At 47.7% G+C, this 17,032-nt stretch overlaps 8 protein-coding genes across 8 annotated transcripts; 5 read left to right on the top strand and 3 right to left on the bottom strand.

The window, feature by feature from the left end:
- Nucleotides 1–1,797: 1,797 nt before the first annotated feature.
- ONS95_005095 (uncharacterized protein) lies at nt 1,798–3,340 on the bottom strand (the record flags this gene model as incomplete). Its single annotated transcript, XM_058498489.1, has 3 exons — nt 1,798–2,955; nt 3,011–3,145; nt 3,200–3,340. The coding sequence occupies 3 exons, from the start codon at nt 3,338–3,340 to the stop codon at nt 1,798–1,800; spliced, it is 1,434 nt and encodes a 477-aa protein (XP_058352003.1).
- Nucleotides 3,341–4,335: 995 nt separating this feature from the next.
- ONS95_005096 (uncharacterized protein) lies at nt 4,336–4,631 on the top strand (the record flags this gene model as incomplete). The annotated part of the gene is made up of 2 exons (XM_058498490.1): nt 4,336–4,401; nt 4,533–4,631. 2 exons carry the CDS (start codon nt 4,336–4,338, stop codon nt 4,629–4,631), a joined length of 165 nt encoding a protein of 54 aa, XP_058352004.1.
- A 922-nt stretch (nt 4,632–5,553) lies between these two features.
- ONS95_005097 (uncharacterized protein) lies at nt 5,554–6,375 on the bottom strand (the record flags this gene model as incomplete). The annotated part of the gene is made up of 2 exons (XM_058498491.1): nt 5,554–6,128; nt 6,243–6,375. The coding sequence occupies 2 exons, from the start codon at nt 6,373–6,375 to the stop codon at nt 5,554–5,556; spliced, it is 708 nt and encodes a 235-aa protein (XP_058352005.1).
- Nucleotides 6,376–6,974: 599 nt separating this feature from the next.
- On the bottom strand, nt 6,975–8,081 carry ONS95_005098 (uncharacterized protein; the record flags this gene model as incomplete). The annotated part of the gene is made up of 4 exons (XM_058498492.1): nt 6,975–7,040; nt 7,104–7,746; nt 7,808–7,964; nt 8,027–8,081. The coding sequence occupies 4 exons, from the start codon at nt 8,079–8,081 to the stop codon at nt 6,975–6,977; spliced, it is 921 nt and encodes a 306-aa protein (XP_058352006.1).
- A 406-nt stretch (nt 8,082–8,487) lies between these two features.
- ONS95_005099 (uncharacterized protein) lies at nt 8,488–9,998 on the top strand. Its single transcript, XM_058498493.1, has 4 exons — nt 8,488–8,586; nt 8,635–8,941; nt 8,986–9,477; nt 9,538–9,998. The coding sequence occupies exons 1-4, from the start codon at nt 8,576–8,578 to the stop codon at nt 9,745–9,747; spliced, it is 1,020 nt and encodes a 339-aa protein (XP_058352007.1). The 5' UTR covers nt 8,488–8,575; the 3' UTR covers nt 9,748–9,998.
- Nucleotides 9,999–10,045: 47 nt separating this feature from the next.
- On the top strand, nt 10,046–11,653 carry ONS95_005100 (uncharacterized protein; the record flags this gene model as incomplete). Its single annotated transcript, XM_058498494.1, has 4 exons — nt 10,046–10,373; nt 10,431–10,529; nt 10,599–11,103; nt 11,151–11,653. The coding sequence occupies exons 2-4, from the start codon at nt 10,464–10,466 to the stop codon at nt 11,651–11,653; spliced, it is 1,074 nt and encodes a 357-aa protein (XP_058352008.1). The 5' UTR covers nt 10,046–10,373; nt 10,431–10,463.
- Nucleotides 11,654–12,054: 401 nt separating this feature from the next.
- ONS95_005101 (uncharacterized protein) lies at nt 12,055–13,798 on the top strand (the record flags this gene model as incomplete). Its single annotated transcript, XM_058498495.1, has 2 exons — nt 12,055–12,544; nt 12,594–13,798. 2 exons carry the CDS (start codon nt 12,055–12,057, stop codon nt 13,796–13,798), a joined length of 1,695 nt encoding a protein of 564 aa, XP_058352009.1.
- Nucleotides 13,799–14,264: 466 nt separating this feature from the next.
- ONS95_005102 (uncharacterized protein) lies at nt 14,265–16,598 on the top strand. Its single transcript, XM_058498496.1, has 2 exons — nt 14,265–15,436; nt 15,493–16,598. The coding sequence occupies exons 1-2, from the start codon at nt 14,564–14,566 to the stop codon at nt 16,108–16,110; spliced, it is 1,491 nt and encodes a 496-aa protein (XP_058352010.1). The 5' UTR covers nt 14,265–14,563; the 3' UTR covers nt 16,111–16,598.
- Nucleotides 16,599–17,032: the final 434 nt, after the last annotated feature.

The raw sequence follows: 17,032 nt of genomic DNA on the forward strand, positions 1-17,032 counted from the left end.
TGCAAGTGCGGCCAAATTATGCCGTATCGCCAAGTAACTTCGAAGTGCCTAAGCCACAATTGAACATTGAACGAGTTGTTTAATCTTACGCTGTTATTCGCGGTGGCGCAATGAAACGTTCAATACCCTCACTGCTCTTGACCGGATAACTGTATCCAAGGCGCCATGGCTGTGCTCGCAATAACAAACAACAACATCGCTAAGGACTGTAAAACCACAACCTCGTAGGAAGATAAATACGCCCCATTCTGCATCTCTTTTGACTCTATAGTCTTATCCAGAAAGCAGGACATTATTGAGAGGTGATTCCCCTGAAGATCTGGATGTGCTGAGATGACCGCCATTTCGCGTCAGGTGACGAAGCCTTTCTTGACGAATCGAACAGCTAATGCGTTCCTTGCTTTCCCAATGAGCGAGACGACAAAATCAATTTTTTAATACTCAGCCACCTTCTAGAGCTTGTAGGTTACAAAATGAAACAGAGATACACGACAAGATAAGAAGATTTCTCCCGTTGCCAACCCATTCCTTTATCCAGTATCATCAAAGTCTCAAAGTCCTGCACTTTCTCGCTGGTTCTTCGGAGCATCATCAAAGAAGTCCAAGAGCATATCCACACCCTTTGCCTTGATCAATGCCGAAACTGCTCTTATATCGCGGGGCAGCGCCACAACCTTCCATTTCTTGATCTTCTGTCCCAGATCAAGGAGCCGTTGATCGAGACAAGAGGTGATATGTGTCTACTTCAGGGGCGTGAGAGACGAAATTTCCTTCAAATCCACACCCTCAATAATATGCAAAGCTGGCAGCTCCTTCGAAGAGTCCCCAACGACAATAAACTTCTTCAGTGTACGAAAGAATGCGTATCGGGTGAAGAACAAAAGACACCGCCACTGCACACCTCCAGAGAGCGGCTGTCCAGCCAACAGGAACGAATTTAGCCGAGGTCCTGCCCCAAAATTCATGGAGAAACTCTTAGAGAGTAGGAATCATTTAGTCGAAGAAAAACACATCTTCTGCCAAAGATAACGGCTTGCTCGAGTACGAAAGACCGAGCACTTCGAAGCATCCCTTGACATTCGTGCAGCGAAGTGAGCGAAGAAAGACCAGAAATCCTGCTGCGAAACGCTCTGATTTGAAAGATTCGTCGTAAAATGGGACACACAGGTATGAGTTCTTGTGGTTCCTACAAGTGCAGATCGAAAGTCGTACAAAACTTTGCTGGATTAGATCACATTGAGAGGAGCTACTTGAGCGAGAAAGGAACAATTGCTGGTCTCATCATCTGGGATGAACCATTCGGGGGTAAAGGGAAGCTAGCATTGTTTCCGCAAAGCTGCCGAATGTGCAGCTGTAGGCGTGAACTAGATTGAGGGCAGATGATATGAAGTCTGTAAAGTATTGGTCCATTGCTTATTGTTGAGGCGGAAAGGGAGAATATGAGTGGCTGACCAATTCAGCAGCCTAAAATCACGTCTCGCTTGATGATTTACTGTTTAGGTGATTACCGACCTACCTTGCAGGCGCATCGGGCCGTAGAGCTCTACTGGGTTCTTAATCACTTCTAGTCAAGAAGCCATTGAGTTCGTCGATGTTCAATGGGTAACCCCAGGCGAGGTCACAAACCAACAAACAGAAGCAGAAGAGCTCGCAGAAACAAATATACACATAAAATAATGACAACCATAATTGACAAACACACAAAATTCACACTAAGTCTTTAAAAAGAACACTCAACTGTCGTTAACAAAGCTACTATGGTCCATCACAGCCTCCTTGAACTCCTCCCCGCCTTCTTCACTTGCAGTTTTTACTCGTCATCTTTACCACAAAAGCACCCCTCTCAATCGTATTGATGAAAACATACCCAGACTTGAAGTACGGATACATCGACCAAGTTCCCACGAAAGTGGTGTTCCCCCCACCGGGCAAATTATCATCTTCAGGGTAGATGTCAAAGAACCCCGCCTCGCACACCTTCGCTCCAGTGGGGTCAGAAGGAATGGATCTAACGTCTAAAACGCGAAGACCAGCAGCATAATTTGACTGATAACTGTAGCCGTTCACGACGTATTGATTATGGTCGATGGATCGAACGCTCGATTTGTAGTATTCAGTCTGCTTCGGTTGCTCCAGTGATTGGATGTCCCAAATATATGTTACGGGGAAGCCATCGGCTGCTGGTCCTGCTCTATTCTGTTCGTCAAGCTCATCGTCTAACAGCAAGAATTCTTGATTCTGAGTATCGAGTACCCATCCCTGATGGGTATATGATGCACCTTGATAGGATGTTCGAGAGATCACTGAAGTCTTGCTCTTGGATGTTACGTCGTAGATGGTCAAACTATCCTCATTGTAGCCATAGCAGATGTCTCGTCCTTGGTATTTCTTATCCGGACCTCGGTATACCAGACACTGAGCATCGTGTACGTAGCCATCTTGCGTGGCACAACCTGGAGTTTTGGGATTGGAAGGGTCCGTAAGGTCAATAAAGATGAGTCCTGCTTTGCATGTCGAACTTCGGGGCTGCGCTCCCACTGCGACGGCATAGTTGAGTTCTTCATTGACGACGACGTTGTGCGTACGTCCAGCTGGAAGCCCATTGAAATGACCTGTGAGATCTTTGACTGCATCGAAAGTTTTCGGCTTGGTTGGGCTGATGTTAAGGAGCTTCTTCATATCAAAAATCTGGATACCGTGGCGCTCGGCCTCGCTTCCGATGACCATGAAGTTTTTGTAAGCGCGAATCTCCCGCCAGATGATTGGGACGGAATATTGAGGAAGACGGCCGAGATAGAGAATCTTTCCAGCAGAAGTAATTTCAACGAAAGCAGTGCCATCCTCCTGAGCAATGGCGACGAACTCTCGTCCTGTATCTGATGTCCAACCCCACGATGAGGATCCGCTTCCGGTACTGTTGAGCTCGGCGTGACTGAGGAAATGGTAGAGATCGATCTGAGGTCACTGAGTTATTCACTGCAGAACTCAGTTGAGCATGGTCAAAACATACATTTCTACACCTGAAAGTGTTTCTTGTGTCGCCAGGAATGGCTGATGCAATGCCGTTCTCGCACGGTGTGTAAGACAGAGCTGGGTACTGAGATGACTCCATCAAGCCTGCATCAGCCGCCTCCTTCCAAAAGCTCTGTGGTATTTGTCAGTTTGAAACTGAGATAGAGTATGATGTAAGATATCTTACCATCTTCGCTGCCATGATACCATCGTGAACTTTGCCAGAGCGATAAAGCTCGGCGGACCGCTGCTCATCAACAGGGATTTCCTTGCAAAGCACCGAGAAGTAAAGAATGTTCAAAACACTAAACACCCTTAGAGCAAACATGACGGAGACTCAGAATGAAGAACAAAAGTTGAAAATTTGACGAGAGAAAATGATGGAGTTGTGCCCCTCCAACTTCTTGCCATATGTGCAGACATGTCGTTTCCTGGCTTGTGATCACTATCATCACCTCTATCGTGACGATCAAAAGGAATAAGTCGATTTTGATTGGTGATAGAGCTCATGGACCATGTACTCAATTCCACTAGACGGATGAAGTATCCACACATGCTTTGACCGAGAGTCGTGGCGAGCCTTCCGTAGCTTCCTCTTGGAGATAACACACTACGATCCCAGCATCAACGATATGACTACCGAGTTGTGTCCGGCAGATGAGAATGATGAGTTCTTTATGAGCCACTAAGATAGGCAGCTGGCATGTACCTCGTTACAGGTAGTGCTGCAGCCCGGGGGATACTTTCTCAACGAAGAAGGTCAATTGTAATATCTCTGCCAAATGAAGAAGCCCAATCAGTAATGTGACCACACTAAGCATGAGCTATGAAACCGAAAGTGAAGTGCTGCAGACCAGATCAAACGAGTTCTAAAAGGGAAGGCAGTACAAATCTTGGCACTTTAGGATATATCTGCCGGCATCTTGGCACAGCGGCATGTAGATCGGAAGAACGATGATGCGTACAAGGTCTCGCTTGAGAAGTAATGAAATGGATGAATAAAAATCGCGTCAGATGGGACAAAAATCATGCCAAAATGAACGGGACATGGTGGTCCGACAGCTGTCTTCTGCCGTCCAGGGGGTGTTGTTTACTTCCCAGCGGGTTAGTCAGCTCCCGCCTCGCTAAAGACGCTAAATCCAGGGTCCTACTAACTGAGCATCTGCGACGCGGTCGCAACTCTCTATCTCTTTCACCAAACACAAAATAGCCAAAACCATCGAAATTTATCAAATTCATCGAAACTCAGGCAGTATCTCGTGCCAATTCATCTTCAGAGAACGAATCAAACAACAAACTACATCCTCAAACAAAATCAACACAATGCCTAGCTCCGAGAATGCGACGACCGCTATGGCCAAGGGACGCGTCGAGAAGGCGAAGTCTAAGGTTAGTTTTCCTCCGTTTTCATCCTTCTAAGCTTCGTTACTTTCATTACTTTTGACGCGTATTCGAAAGAGAACTTGTGGCGTTAATTTGACGTCTGCTTCGCGACTGAACAGTGCTAATATCAGATATAGAAAGCCAAGAAGGAGGCTGCTCAGGCTCGCGCGCGCGTTGCCCGTGAAGCACGCTTTGGAAAGAAGCCAGCCGCTGCGAAGGGGACCCCAAAGAAGTGAGGTGATTGCGATCGACTTGACGTGCTGGCAGAGGGGACGGTAACGCTGCTGATGCGACATGGACGATGCGAATGGGTCGGGTTACATATTCTTTCTTGCTTCCGGACGGGTGAAATGGCGCAAATACTTGGCTGAGATGTACGATGGGATGGGACGGATGGATCGATACCTGCTTTCTTCGGATGGGATGGGTGCTTCGGGCGTAGATCTGGTTGGCAAACATCGGGATCGAGTCTTGGGCATGGACTCGAAGACCTTTGCAGCCTACTTGCTGATCTTCAGGCTTCGTCTATGGAGCACATGAAAATGAAATGGAACGGTCTTCTTATACAACCCCAACGTCAAGTCTTGGATTCTTACAATGCGGTGTATTGTCCCGGCTTGTTGACTATGCGCCTCTAGAACACAAACCTCCAGTGTGGACTTCATTCATTGTGATCAAAGGCCTTTCACCGGTATCCTATCTTTGTTTCACATTCATATAGGCACCAATCTTTGTTGCTCCAGTGAGCACATCGGTTTCGGAGCAGCAAGATCATGGAAGTCTCAGAAGCTGAATGGATTACCTTCACTAAGGGATACATTCCTTTCCACCTTCTAGATATTCTGAGGAGTAAGCAACACCCTCGCACATTCCGTGCTGGATATGATCATATGACGCTACTGTTTCAATCAGACTCGGAAGCTCGACTACGCGGCAAGAAAACGACTTTCCACCATGCGTGACTTCATGTATTACCCGGCTTCTGAGCACCACCTCGCCCCCCCTCCCCCCCCCCCCATCCCCCCCCCCTCCGCACAAACCAGTGCTGCGCGGCAACTAGCATGTGCTACTATGCACGTAGTGGCATTTCCATGCAGCAGCTCTTTCTAGTGTATGAAGTAAACACTATGACCTGACCCCCTGCAGCTCGTTTCCGTACTAGATCCTGACGAAAAGCAGGTACTCATGACCTTCGGGGAGGTACCCAAGAGGCCATACTATTCCTTTGTCCTTGATAGTTTGCAATGCAGCCTCCGGCTCATGATGATCCACCCAAAACTGAGTATCGGCACACGAAATAGTTCCATCTGCAGAACCATCCTCAAATAGCGCGCCGTGCAATTTTGCCTCTCGAACATACGTCACAGGGCAAGTACCCATGATGTCTCTAGCTTCAGATCTCATCACATCGAGGTCGATACCTTCAATTCCATTGCCGAAAGTTCGCGCAACAGCTGATATCGAAAATGGGTGGGATGAGAGTATGCCGACAGCGTAATCCTTGTCGTTCTTCACTGTATTTAACAGCCTCTTTGCAATGCCTTCATTTCGGTGCTCGCGGTGGACACAAAGCTGCGTGACCCAGAGAATGGTCTTTCCTTGGTACATCCACCTCGTTGCAAATAGAATACCGAGGAGTTCTGTTCCACGTCTCATGCTGAGATAGCTGTTGTCTCTATCTCCAGGTAGGATTTTCGTATAGAGAAGCTTCGGAGATATTTTGACGCGAGCTCCTAAAGACAATCTCATGTCAGCATTCCGAAATATCCACTTGGAAACGTGATTTCCGGATTTAGAAATTGGTGGTTCTTTCTGTTGTCGTCTTCACCATAGAATGAAGCGCTTACCAGCTTTCACTGACGTTCCCATGTTCTCCACAGCCGACTTTCCCCAGACTCCATAATGAGCGCTGAAGAATCGTGCAGCCTCGCAGATTTGCTCAGCAGAGACATCTTTGGTGCAACTGTACGTATCCTGCATTTTATTTAGTATTGTTTAGGTTCTATAAGTTTGTGTGATTACAACGTAAATGCTGTAATATGAAACCCGTTTGAATTAATATCGTGATTCGCTTACGGTGGCTGGGAGCTACCGGACTTCGGTTCCACAGTTTGGCGGAGTAGTAATGAGTGCGCGATGCCTTTTGAAATTGCTCCATGTAGTATAGCCTGTGGGCTATTCTCAGAAGTTTAATTCAAGTGGTTGTATCCGCAGCAGTCATGCAATGTTCGATGAATTCTCCTCGACAATCACAAAAGAGGGGAATTATTCCAGAATCTGGTTTCTGACACTGCTTTCACACCCTTTGGCTATCTTCTCTGGGGATGATAGAAGCTTCAACTGCCGAGTATCAATGCGGTATTTTGCAGGTTGCAATTCAGGGTCCCGCCTTCTTCGGCAAAGTGTGGCTGCAGGAGCTGAACGCCATCAGGAACATGATGCATGAACACGGCTGAACTATTGAACTCAATTCAGCAGACTGGCAGAGCTGATTTATATTATATCTACGATGGCAGGATATACAGATGGCAAGCGGTCAGAGTTTTGATACTCGAGGATGTCAGGATGGGAGTACAACTCTACAGAATATCCACGAGCTTCTCGGCTGCGTTGTAGATGTTCGTTCCCCAGTTATTTGGTGTGGTCTATTGCATCAAGTCAGCCTTGAGTCGCAATAATTGAAAGGATGGGAAAGGGAAAGCACATACCTGAATGACAGCCGCCCCATCATCAAGGATTATCTCGTTATAAGAACCCTTGGTCAACTTGTCCACAATTCTCAATTTCACAACTCCCTTCTCAACGCCCTCCTCGAAACCCTCTCTCAACAAGTCATCATCAACAAACTTCTCTCTCTCAAGCGCGCTCACAAAACTCTCAAAATAGCTCAATGCAAAACTTCCAAGATTCGACTCCCAATCGTCTCTCACATCCTTACCACCCTTCTTCAGCACCTCTCCTAGGGCATCGAAATCAGGCTGGAATTCAAAATTGGGATTATGCAGACTCTTGCGAGCGCTTTCAAGAACAGCTTCGATCTTAGGATCGTAATCACTCTTGATAGAGTGACGAGCTGCATAGCTGAGAGACGGCGCACCGGATGGCTGGGGAGCGGTGGACAGCGTATCGGCGAGCTTTTCGGCGACGTTGCTGATGTTTGTCCCGAGGTTGTTGGGGTGGAAGAGAAGTCGAAGTTGACCGTCCACAACTTCTGTACCGCAGTAGCTGAACTTGGTAGATGGGACGAGCGTGATGGTGTGTTTTGGGCAGACGGCGTTCAATTCGTCTTTACCAGCGTCCCCATGATATTGAAGGAAGTAGTTGAGACCATAGATGAATCCATCAAAGTAGCTGGAAGCAAGACAAATGTCAGAAGTTGTTGAGATGTCTTTAGTAGATGAGGAGCCCTTACGCAAAGATACAGTCTCCCAAAGAGTGGTTACCGTAGGATCCTTCTTCTGCATAAGGATAAATGGCGAGAGGGTTGACATCGAAAGTCCATGCAACACCTAGCTGCTCCAGCAGTTTCGCTTCAAGATCCCCTTTCTTGCCCTCCCATCCATCCCGAACTTCTCAAATGTTAGCGTTATTCTCAGACAAATTGTTTTCGGTTTTACAGCGCTTGACGTACCGTTCTTGCGAACCGCAAGCGGGAGTTTCTCAGCTGGTGCTTTCTCTGCAGACATCTTACTCTTCGAAGTTCAGAAACAATGAAAGTGTTTGATTGAAGAATATATCTGGAAGAAACGGCGAGAAATTACCGTCTATTTGTACTTTCAAAGTGACGAGGTTGGAGATTAATTCCATGCCGAGTTTTGAACGCCACAAATGCTCGTAGCCTTGCATAGCCTTCAAGACTTCCAAAAGCAACAGTCGGTGTGCACCTTGGCATCCCATGATCGAATCCGTCGAGAGCGCCATAGAGTTGTAGCCAAACGGAAAAGAGCTTTTCACGGCATGTCGAAATTGTGGCAGACTTGTTGAAACATGGCGTTCTTGTTCCTGGCTAGCCTCGCGAGCTGAACTTCGAATTGCGGCGGAGTCTTGACAACTAGGCTATATCCCCACACTTGAAGGTGCAGAATCTCCTGAGCAACGAAGTCGACCCAAAGGCAAGACTGAGATTGAATTGTGGGATAATTGAGTATTTTGGGGTGCACGAGTGTAAACAAACGAGAAAATGGCGGCACTGTAAGCTTCAGCCAGAGACTTTTGAGATTTGATGACTGACAACCGTAGTCCAACCCGAATTCGACAAAACATTCGGGATCATTTTACATCCTCTACTTCCCCACTGGTTGTGAAGACCACAGCTTTGACAAGCACTCTTGGTTACCCAATCTCCATTGACCCAGAATGGAGCATGTTGTGGAAGACGTTCCAGGTTCATTACTCAGACTCTACAACCTTTGTGCCTAATATTACAACGGTGATATTGGCTTGGTGTGATTCTTTCCTCCAATGGCTCGAGAGCGAGAGTGAAGAAAATGTGGATAACTTGCTCGAGCTCTTACAGGCCCGATCAAAGGTAGAGATAGTACTTGAGGTGAGTTACCGCAAGAAATGGTAGACTTGAGCTGATGAAATCAGGTCTCACCGACGTCGAAACGTCCATCAACAACGTGGCAGAAAAGGAAATGCTGCTTTATCATAGCACTGCCAAATGCAAAACTACCGCAGCACCATACAGCAATGGCTGGGTTCTCTACCGACTTCTTGAACCTGTTGAATGAATCTCCACTCCATCAGGCTGCAAGCGTTCCTGGGAATGTCCCCGCATTGCCCACTGACCCGGACGACTGGGCAGATCTTGATCTTGGATCTCCAGAGAGCCAGATAGCTCCACATGCTCACATTGAGACGAGATTGGCCATGACCCGAGCAGAAATGGAGGATATGATGCCGGAAACCTCGACGATTCCGAGACCAGAAGATCTCGCTCGTCGACCACCGTATTGGTTAGTGGTGAGGCAAGAAGGCAGGATGAATGTAACAATTCAGGGGAGCCATGCACCTAGCTTGGCGTGTCTCGACGAGTACTTGAGAAGGTGGTGTAGGGGTGATACTTCGAGAGTAAATAGGGTATGTTCGATAATTTACACAGCCCTGAAAATATTCCTTGCAAGCTGACCAGTGGTGAAGCCTCCAGCGGTGGAGATAAAACTTCAAGAGTCTGCATTTGGACTAGGACTTCTGCATGATACGCTGACTCTCGAGGCCGCCAGAGGGAGAGAAGTGAATGCTATGCTGGTCCTTGCATTTGTTGAAAATGTACTTGGCTATTATCCTATCCCATCGAGTGGCTCAGCGGGATCTGTTTGGGAGTTCAAAAGGACAAAGGGATTCAAATAGACACTCCATTTTAACACCACTTAGTGTTATAGATAGACAATTAAAAGTAGGACTGCTCTCCCAAGAAGCCCTCGTGATATGATATTCGTATAGGCCATTCAAAAGTGCTCAAATTAATGCGTATGACGAATAAAGCAAGTAACTTTGACGCAACACGATATCTGGCCGTCAAGAAGTGCCATTTGAAGCGTAAATAGTATATAATCGATCGTTGCGGTTCTCAGAGTAATTTGATGTAAATAGGGAGGAAGGATGAAAGCCGGAAATCGAGATGGCGATCCACCTCGGCACTTGGACCGTGACGACATCCCCAGAACCTCGAAGCTTCCCCCAACCTCAACACAACATCAGCACAACACCATGACTTTCACAATCCCTTCTCGATCAATTATTAGAGCTTCAAGAGGTCTACGAACTTCCAATGGCTCTTGCTCGGCGTTTTACAGTGTCCGGCGGAGGAGCTTTGCGAATGTCGCCGGCAACAACATGACCCTACCTTTGAAGGGATATAAAGTCTTGGACATGACTAGAGTCCTGGCAGGAGTACAGAAAGACATACCATATCATGAAAAATTGCTAATTCAAATATGACAGCCGTACTGCACGCAAATACTTGGAGATCTTGGGTAGCCATTTACCCCACCTTCGAACCACAATTACCAAGCTCACGACTGTCAGTGCAGAAGTTATAAAAGTCGAGCATCCTACGCGAGGTGATGATACACGGGCGTGGGGTCCTCCATACGCGAAATATATCGAGGGTTCGGGCAAAGAGGGTCCAGGTGAAAGCGCCTATTTCCTTGCGGTACAAGAGCCACAGCCCATCAAGCTACATAAGCTCACGGCAGCAGGTTAATCGGAACAAGAAGTCACTTGGGCTATCTTTCCAGCATAAATCCGGTGTTGAGATCTTACATAAGCTTGCTGCCGAGAGTGATATTTTGGTCGAGAATTACCTGCCTGGTAGCTTGAAGAAGTACGGAATGGACTACGAAACACTCTCGAAAATCAATCCTCGGTTGATATATGCTTCTATCACAGGATACGGACAGACTGGGCCGTATTCAAACAGAGCCGGGTACGATGTGATGGTAGAAGCCGAGTTTGGACTGATGCACATTACTGGAAGTCGAGACGGTCCTCCTGTTAAGGTAGGAGTTGCTGTCACAGATCTAACCACGGGATTATACACGAGTAACAGCATCATGGCGGCAATTATAGCTCGGGCAAGAAGTGGGCGAGGGCAGCACATCGATGTTGCATTGAGCGATTGCCAAGTGGCCACACTAGCAAATATAGCAAGTAGTTGCCTCATTAGTGGAGAAAAAGATACTGGGCGCTGGGGAACTGCTCACCGTAGGTTACAGGTTGAACATAATAAATGTCTTACTAATGTCAGCCAGCTTCCATTGTCCCTTACCAGTCATACAAGACCAAAGATGGCGACATCTTGTTCGGTGGCGGGAATGACAGGCTCTTTGGAATTCTGTCTGATGGACTTGGCAAACCTGAATGGAAGACCGACTCTAAGTTCGCTGTTAATGCACAACGTGTTGCCAACAGAATAGAACTCGATGGATCCATCGAAGCCATTACCAAAACGAAGAGCACTAAAGCGTGGCTAGACATATTCGAGGGAAGTGGGCTGCCTTATTCTGCGGTGAACGATGTGCAGGGTACTTTGAATCATGAGCACACATTGGCAAGAGGCATGGTGAAGCAAATGGATCATGAAGCATGTGGGCCAATCAATATGGTAAACACACCAGTGAAGTACAGCGAAAGCGAGCCGAGTATCAGAAGCGTGCCTCCGATGCTGGGTGAACACACCAATGAGATTTTGAGGGATATTGGGATGAGCGAAAGTCAAATAGAGGCGTTAAAGGCTGAAGGTGCTGTGAGGTGATAAAAATAAAGTAAGATCAAAGATTGAAAGTGTGCGAGTCTCGGTCGCCTTGGCTAATTGAAAAAGTGACGCTCACGCCAGGATAACCTCCATGGTGTTGATCAACAAAGCACAGCAGTCTGTAGTTTCAACCGAGGCGTTTTTGCGTTGTCCAAGAAATGTTAAGTCCTAAGTATCGAATCCACTTTTATCTCTCAGATCTCAAATCACAGGGTTCATTCTCAAATGCGGGTTGCCGTTGAAATCAAGAAATACAGCCAGCTTAGTCACCCAAACAGGTCAACATCCCACCTCGATATATTGGTGGCAAATTTCTCCGCAATGCTCCTCCAGCAATCAACCATGCCCCTTATACCACAATACCCCAGTTTCCCTTACAAAATCAAGCAGTTCCCGCCGTCATGGCCAACAGAGCGCCCCGCGTCGAAACGCTGAACTACCGTCTCGGCGGCTTTCACCCAGTGCATCTGGACGACGTGTTCAAAAAGGGTCGATATATCGTTGTCCATAAGCTTGGACATGGAGGCTTTGCAACTGTCTGGCTTGCCAGAGACACTCGTCGTGATCGATATGTTGCGCTGAAAATCCTCGCTGCGAGATTGTCACGAGACTGTCCCGAAGTGGAAATCCTGAGGAGGTTAAAGAACAGTGAAGATCATGAGGGCAAGGCTTATGTGATGAGTATGCTGGATCATTTTTGGATTGATGGTCCCAATGGTCGCCACCTTTGTGTCGTCAGTGAGGTTGGAGGACCAAGCATAAAACAATTCAATGATTGCCCAGGATTCACGAGTGGAACGCGGAGACTGAGGGGAGATGTGGCGAGAAAGGTTGCGTTGCAAGCCACAGAAGGATTGGCCTATATACATTCTACTGGAATTGTTCACGGAGGTCCATTCTGTTCCTTCGTCAGATAATTCTAAGCTGACAATTGCATCAGACTTCACTGCGGCTAATATTCTGCTGCAACTTGCCAATATCGATGAGTGGACTGTTGACGAGATTCACGATCGATTGGGCGCGCCACAGACACATGCTCTTCATAGGGCAGCTGGTCAGACGGGCGAGGACAGTTGCCCCAAGTATACAGTCAACGCCATTAGCATGAAGCTGGTAGATCCTCAATGGCTGTCTGACCGAATCATGATCATTGACTTTGGAATCGCTTTTATGGAAGACCAATCCTCGATTGACATCGGGACACCGAAGAATTACTGTGCGCCAGAATTCAATTTTGAAAGTCCAAGAAGCATAAGCTCTGATATCTGGGCTCTAGGTTGTACAATCTTCGAGATCCGGACTGGCTCTTGTTTGTTTCGTTACAGAGGCATCCCCACGCGGGACCAGATATTGATCGCAACGGTGAAGATCCTCGGCAAATTGCCTGACGCGTGGTGGGATCGATGGGAGGAGGGACGTACGTGGTACGATCTCGAGATCCAACCTGGAGGGCAATTATCTGGAATCGTAGCCGGAACGCTATTTAACGAAATCATGAAAATCGGTCTGCATGATGGAGACTCTAACAGCACGGAACTCACTCACCAAGATCTGGGATTTGGTGCCGACAACCCAGATGAGGATGGAAATCTGAAAAGAAAACATTGCTCATCTGAGAAGCATGTAACTACCACTACTCGCTTGATGGCGTTGGTTGAAGACCTCACCACTAGCGAAGCCAACTATGTAATGGCACAAATAGAGCATGCGAACAGTCCGGGGTCATCTCATGAGAAGTCAGGCTCGTCCCATGAGAAAACGAATTCCGGTACTGGATCATCAGGCAAAAACCAGAGCGGTTCTGGATCCGGATCTTCGGGTGCGAAAAGTGGCGAGAAGAGCATATCGTCTGAAGGGGTTTCAACTGGTGCAGCAAAACGTCGTGCAGCGACGATTGCTTCGTCCGCGGGTGCAGCTACTGAAGTTGGAGCCGACCGACGGCTACCCCGGTCTGGAGATGTTGACGTTCCTGTGACGATTGCTGAGTTTCTCGAACCGTCAGGGACCATTATCAGCGTTGTGGAGGCATCGGCACTGGAGAATATATTAAGAAAGGCAATGCGATTTTTGCCAGATGATCGAATGCCTGCCGCTGAACTTGCTAAGCACAACTGGTTTTTTGAAAATTTCAAAGGAGAAGGCTAGATACGGTGGCATTCGCGGAATTAGGAGTTGCTTAATCATTTGTTTTGGTTCCTAGCATTCTAGGGGACGTTCGGTTAAATTGTTAACACTTCTGAATTGGCACGTTACCCAGATGGTCACAGTTATTTTATTTTTTTGCAGATATACACTGTTAGAACCATGATTATGGAGTTATTTAGCCTCTGACCGACCTGATTGAGAGCCGGGGATTGATTGCTGTAGAAGCGGAATCTAGATATAATAGCGGGCAGAGTTGGAGATGGAAGCTATGACTTTGTTGAGAAATGTACATGGTTATTCCAAATCACTGAATTGAAGAGCCATTCATGGAGTCTGCGACATTCCATTGCTCCTGAGAACAGAAGCAGGCGGGAGAGTTCGAACTGATTCACGTGACTTGCATCACGTGCACCACTAGCCAGAAATTTCGTCAACTGATCGAACGTATACCTTAATGCAAACACATCTCAAGCTCTCTCAGACCATCAGAACCTCACTCGCAGCACCGTCCTGACCTCAAGGGGCACGTCTCCGATATCAATGACATTCCATTGAGATTTCAAATCACGCCTATCACGAACCCTACACCAATATACAACATCGCGGGCTTGTTTATTCAATAAGTTCCATTGACCTCGGTCTTAGTCGCATCAGATCAACACAGTCACTACATCTGCCCAAACAGCGCGTCAATCGCGTTTCGGCGTCCCCCAGATCTCGAGCTCCTCCGGCGCATATACCATCAACCCGATTTTAAGAACAAAAATGGCATCGAATGACCCCACCAACCCGCCAGTTGCGTCTGGCAGCGGCAGCAACCCTAGCTCCGACTCTCCTCCCAAATATGTTCCTCAGTTCTCTGCTGCGACCGAAATGATTCTCAAGCGCATCAATTCGGGAGCTACCTCTTCCCTATCTTCCATTGGCATTACCGGCACTCCACCTGGCTATGAGGACATGAAGCGCAACGTCCTCCAGGGCATGAAGACATCCATGAACATGGAGCTCCCATTCATTCCTCCGGTCACCGGTCGTCGAAAGCCCTTCCAAACTGGCACTGCTAAAGAGCGCATACCAATTCCAAGAAAGAAGGCGGGGCGTCCCTCTGCTACTCCAACTGGGACTCCAGGTGGGTCTGTTATTGAAGGAAAGAAGCCAACACCGAAAGGCCGTGCAGGGGGAAAGAGGAAGCGGGCTCAAGAGTCGGAGAGTAGCGAGGAGTCGGATGGCAACATGTCGAAGCTTGGAGGAGACTCGGACTCAGATGATGAGGAGGATGGTATTCCGGACTTGCCAAAGATAACACAATCCGGACGACAAGTCAATAAACCAGCGCAATTCACTCCGGCCAGTTATGAGACACCAAATAAGAGAAGAGGACCGTCTAGACGTGCCCAGGAACAAGCGCTGTGCAAGAAGTGTCAGCGAGGTCATAGTCCACAGAACAACATGATTGTCTTCTGTGATGGATGTAACCTGGGCTGGCATCAACAATGTCACGATCCAGTTGTGTCGGAAGAGGTGGTCAAGGATGAAACTTCACCATGGTTTTGTGTAGACTGTAGCCGAAAGAGGGGCATCAAGTCTGGGTATGAGACTACGGCTGGAGTTAGCTGGCAAGGACGAAGTTCCGAAGAGGTATGTTTATCCCGCGACTCACTGAGCACTGTCTGAACTAGTCTGACGCTGGATAGAAAAGAGCCTACCTGAACTCGCTTCCTCAACCCCAGCTGGTCAATCTCCTCTTGCAGGCGACAATCCTCCATCCTAACCTACCAATCTTTCCACCTACCCCATCCGGACAATTGAGCCAAGCACAAGCATACGTTCCTGCTCCTCCACGCCCGAATACCAATCAGCCAGGACGCACAAACACGCAAGCTCAAGTACCCTTTCCCCCATCAGCCACTGCCGCCGCAGGGCTTTTTAAGCGTGCCGAAGCCAATCCCAGCGCCCCCATCAACTTCATTCGTAAGATCAATCCTGGTCAACCAGGGGCAACGTCTACGCCCACGCCTCCAGCAACCGCCAATCCATCCTTCACTCACGCTTCCTCAGCACCACCTCAGCTCGCTGTCCAAGCCACTGATCTGACAAACGAGAATTCTGAGAGCAGAGAGAGCACACCTGCCAGTCCTCCTTATCCCAAAGCCGGTAATGGTCTAATGGCCAAGCTGGGACCAGACGACGAGGATCTCGATTGGTTGGTTGACAACAGTGATTTCGATAGCTTTAGTCATGTGGTCTACGACGAGCGAGGTGAGAAGATGGAGGAGAATGGTGTCTCTGTCAATGGATCACTTCTTTCATAGCCGACTTGTCAGTCCTGTTACTGAGTGGTAATAATGTGGCATTTCTTCGTAAGAAGGGTCGTTCTCTGCATTGGCGTTGGAGTTAGCGGGGAGGGAATGCTTCGCCCTCTTCTGCACTGCATCTTGAAGTGTTCTTTATTGTCAGAGTTTCTGCAGACGTTCCATTCCCTTGATATCACGCATATACTGGAATCGATCCATTTTCTTCATTGAGTTGGAGGAAATTGACGATAGGAGGAGGCATAATTGACTCTGGCATCCTCGGATGTCCAATAATTGTCACTGGGATTCACATTCACTCTCTCTATTCCAGGGAGACCTTGTTGTGTCATTCTGAGGTGTGTTTGTTGTTGAGCTATAGGGAGATATAATACTAGGTCAGCAAGCTGCTGATAGATAGCTACCAAATACCAATTTCTCAAACTTCAAAGTACTTGTGTTTTCGACAGTTTTATCTCGCTAAAACACAGCCAAAACCCACTCCTTTGTGAACTGGATCTCGCCCTTCACATGTCCGCTGCTATTCGTGCCAAAGTCGGTCCCATTTCTTTGGATCCCTCTATCCTTTGCTGTAATTCAAGTGAGTCAGCAGTCGACCTTTGAAGATAGAATGACCACATTTGAGGCGCCACCCAGCCTCCAATGGGTGACAGACAGAAGCGGAGTAAGGACACTGGGCCTGGGCGACAACTATGCCACCCTCGTTATAAAAATGTAAGTTATTTAATACCACTCCCAAACAAGAACATATAAAAGCCTTACGGTCAAATATCTCCAATATTCTGCCCAAAATCCTTTCACCATGTCAAAAAACAGATGTCGGCGGTGGTGGTTGAAGCAAGGTCTCCCCTCTGGGTGATCCTTAGGTACCTAGGTAAGGCTCTTCAGCGTTCGTAACGACCCGCCCAGCATCCCTTATGCT

This window comes from Cadophora gregata (genome assembly GCF_030347475.1).
Source record: "Cadophora gregata isolate MNR1 chromosome Unknown scaffold_15, whole genome shotgun sequence".
Classification (NCBI taxonomy): Eukaryota; Fungi; Ascomycota; class Leotiomycetes; order Helotiales; family Ploettnerulaceae; genus Cadophora; species Cadophora gregata.

Bases quoted from the DNA above. Each gene is read 5' to 3' on its own strand.
- ONS95_005099 (XM_058498493.1), top strand. The intron at 8,942-8,985 runs GTGAGTTACCGC...TGATGAAATCAG, and splicing joins AGGTAGAGATAGTACTTGAG to GTCTCACCGACGTCGAAACG. The intron at 9,478-9,537 runs GTATGTTCGATA...CCAGTGGTGAAG, and splicing joins ATACTTCGAGAGTAAATAGG to CCTCCAGCGGTGGAGATAAA.
- ONS95_005102 (XM_058498496.1), top strand. From the start codon at position 14,564: ATGGCATCGAATGACCCCACCAACCCGCCAGTTGCGTCTGGCAGCGGC. The intron at 15,437-15,492 runs GTATGTTTATCC...GACGCTGGATAG, and splicing joins AAGGACGAAGTTCCGAAGAG to AAAAGAGCCTACCTGAACTC.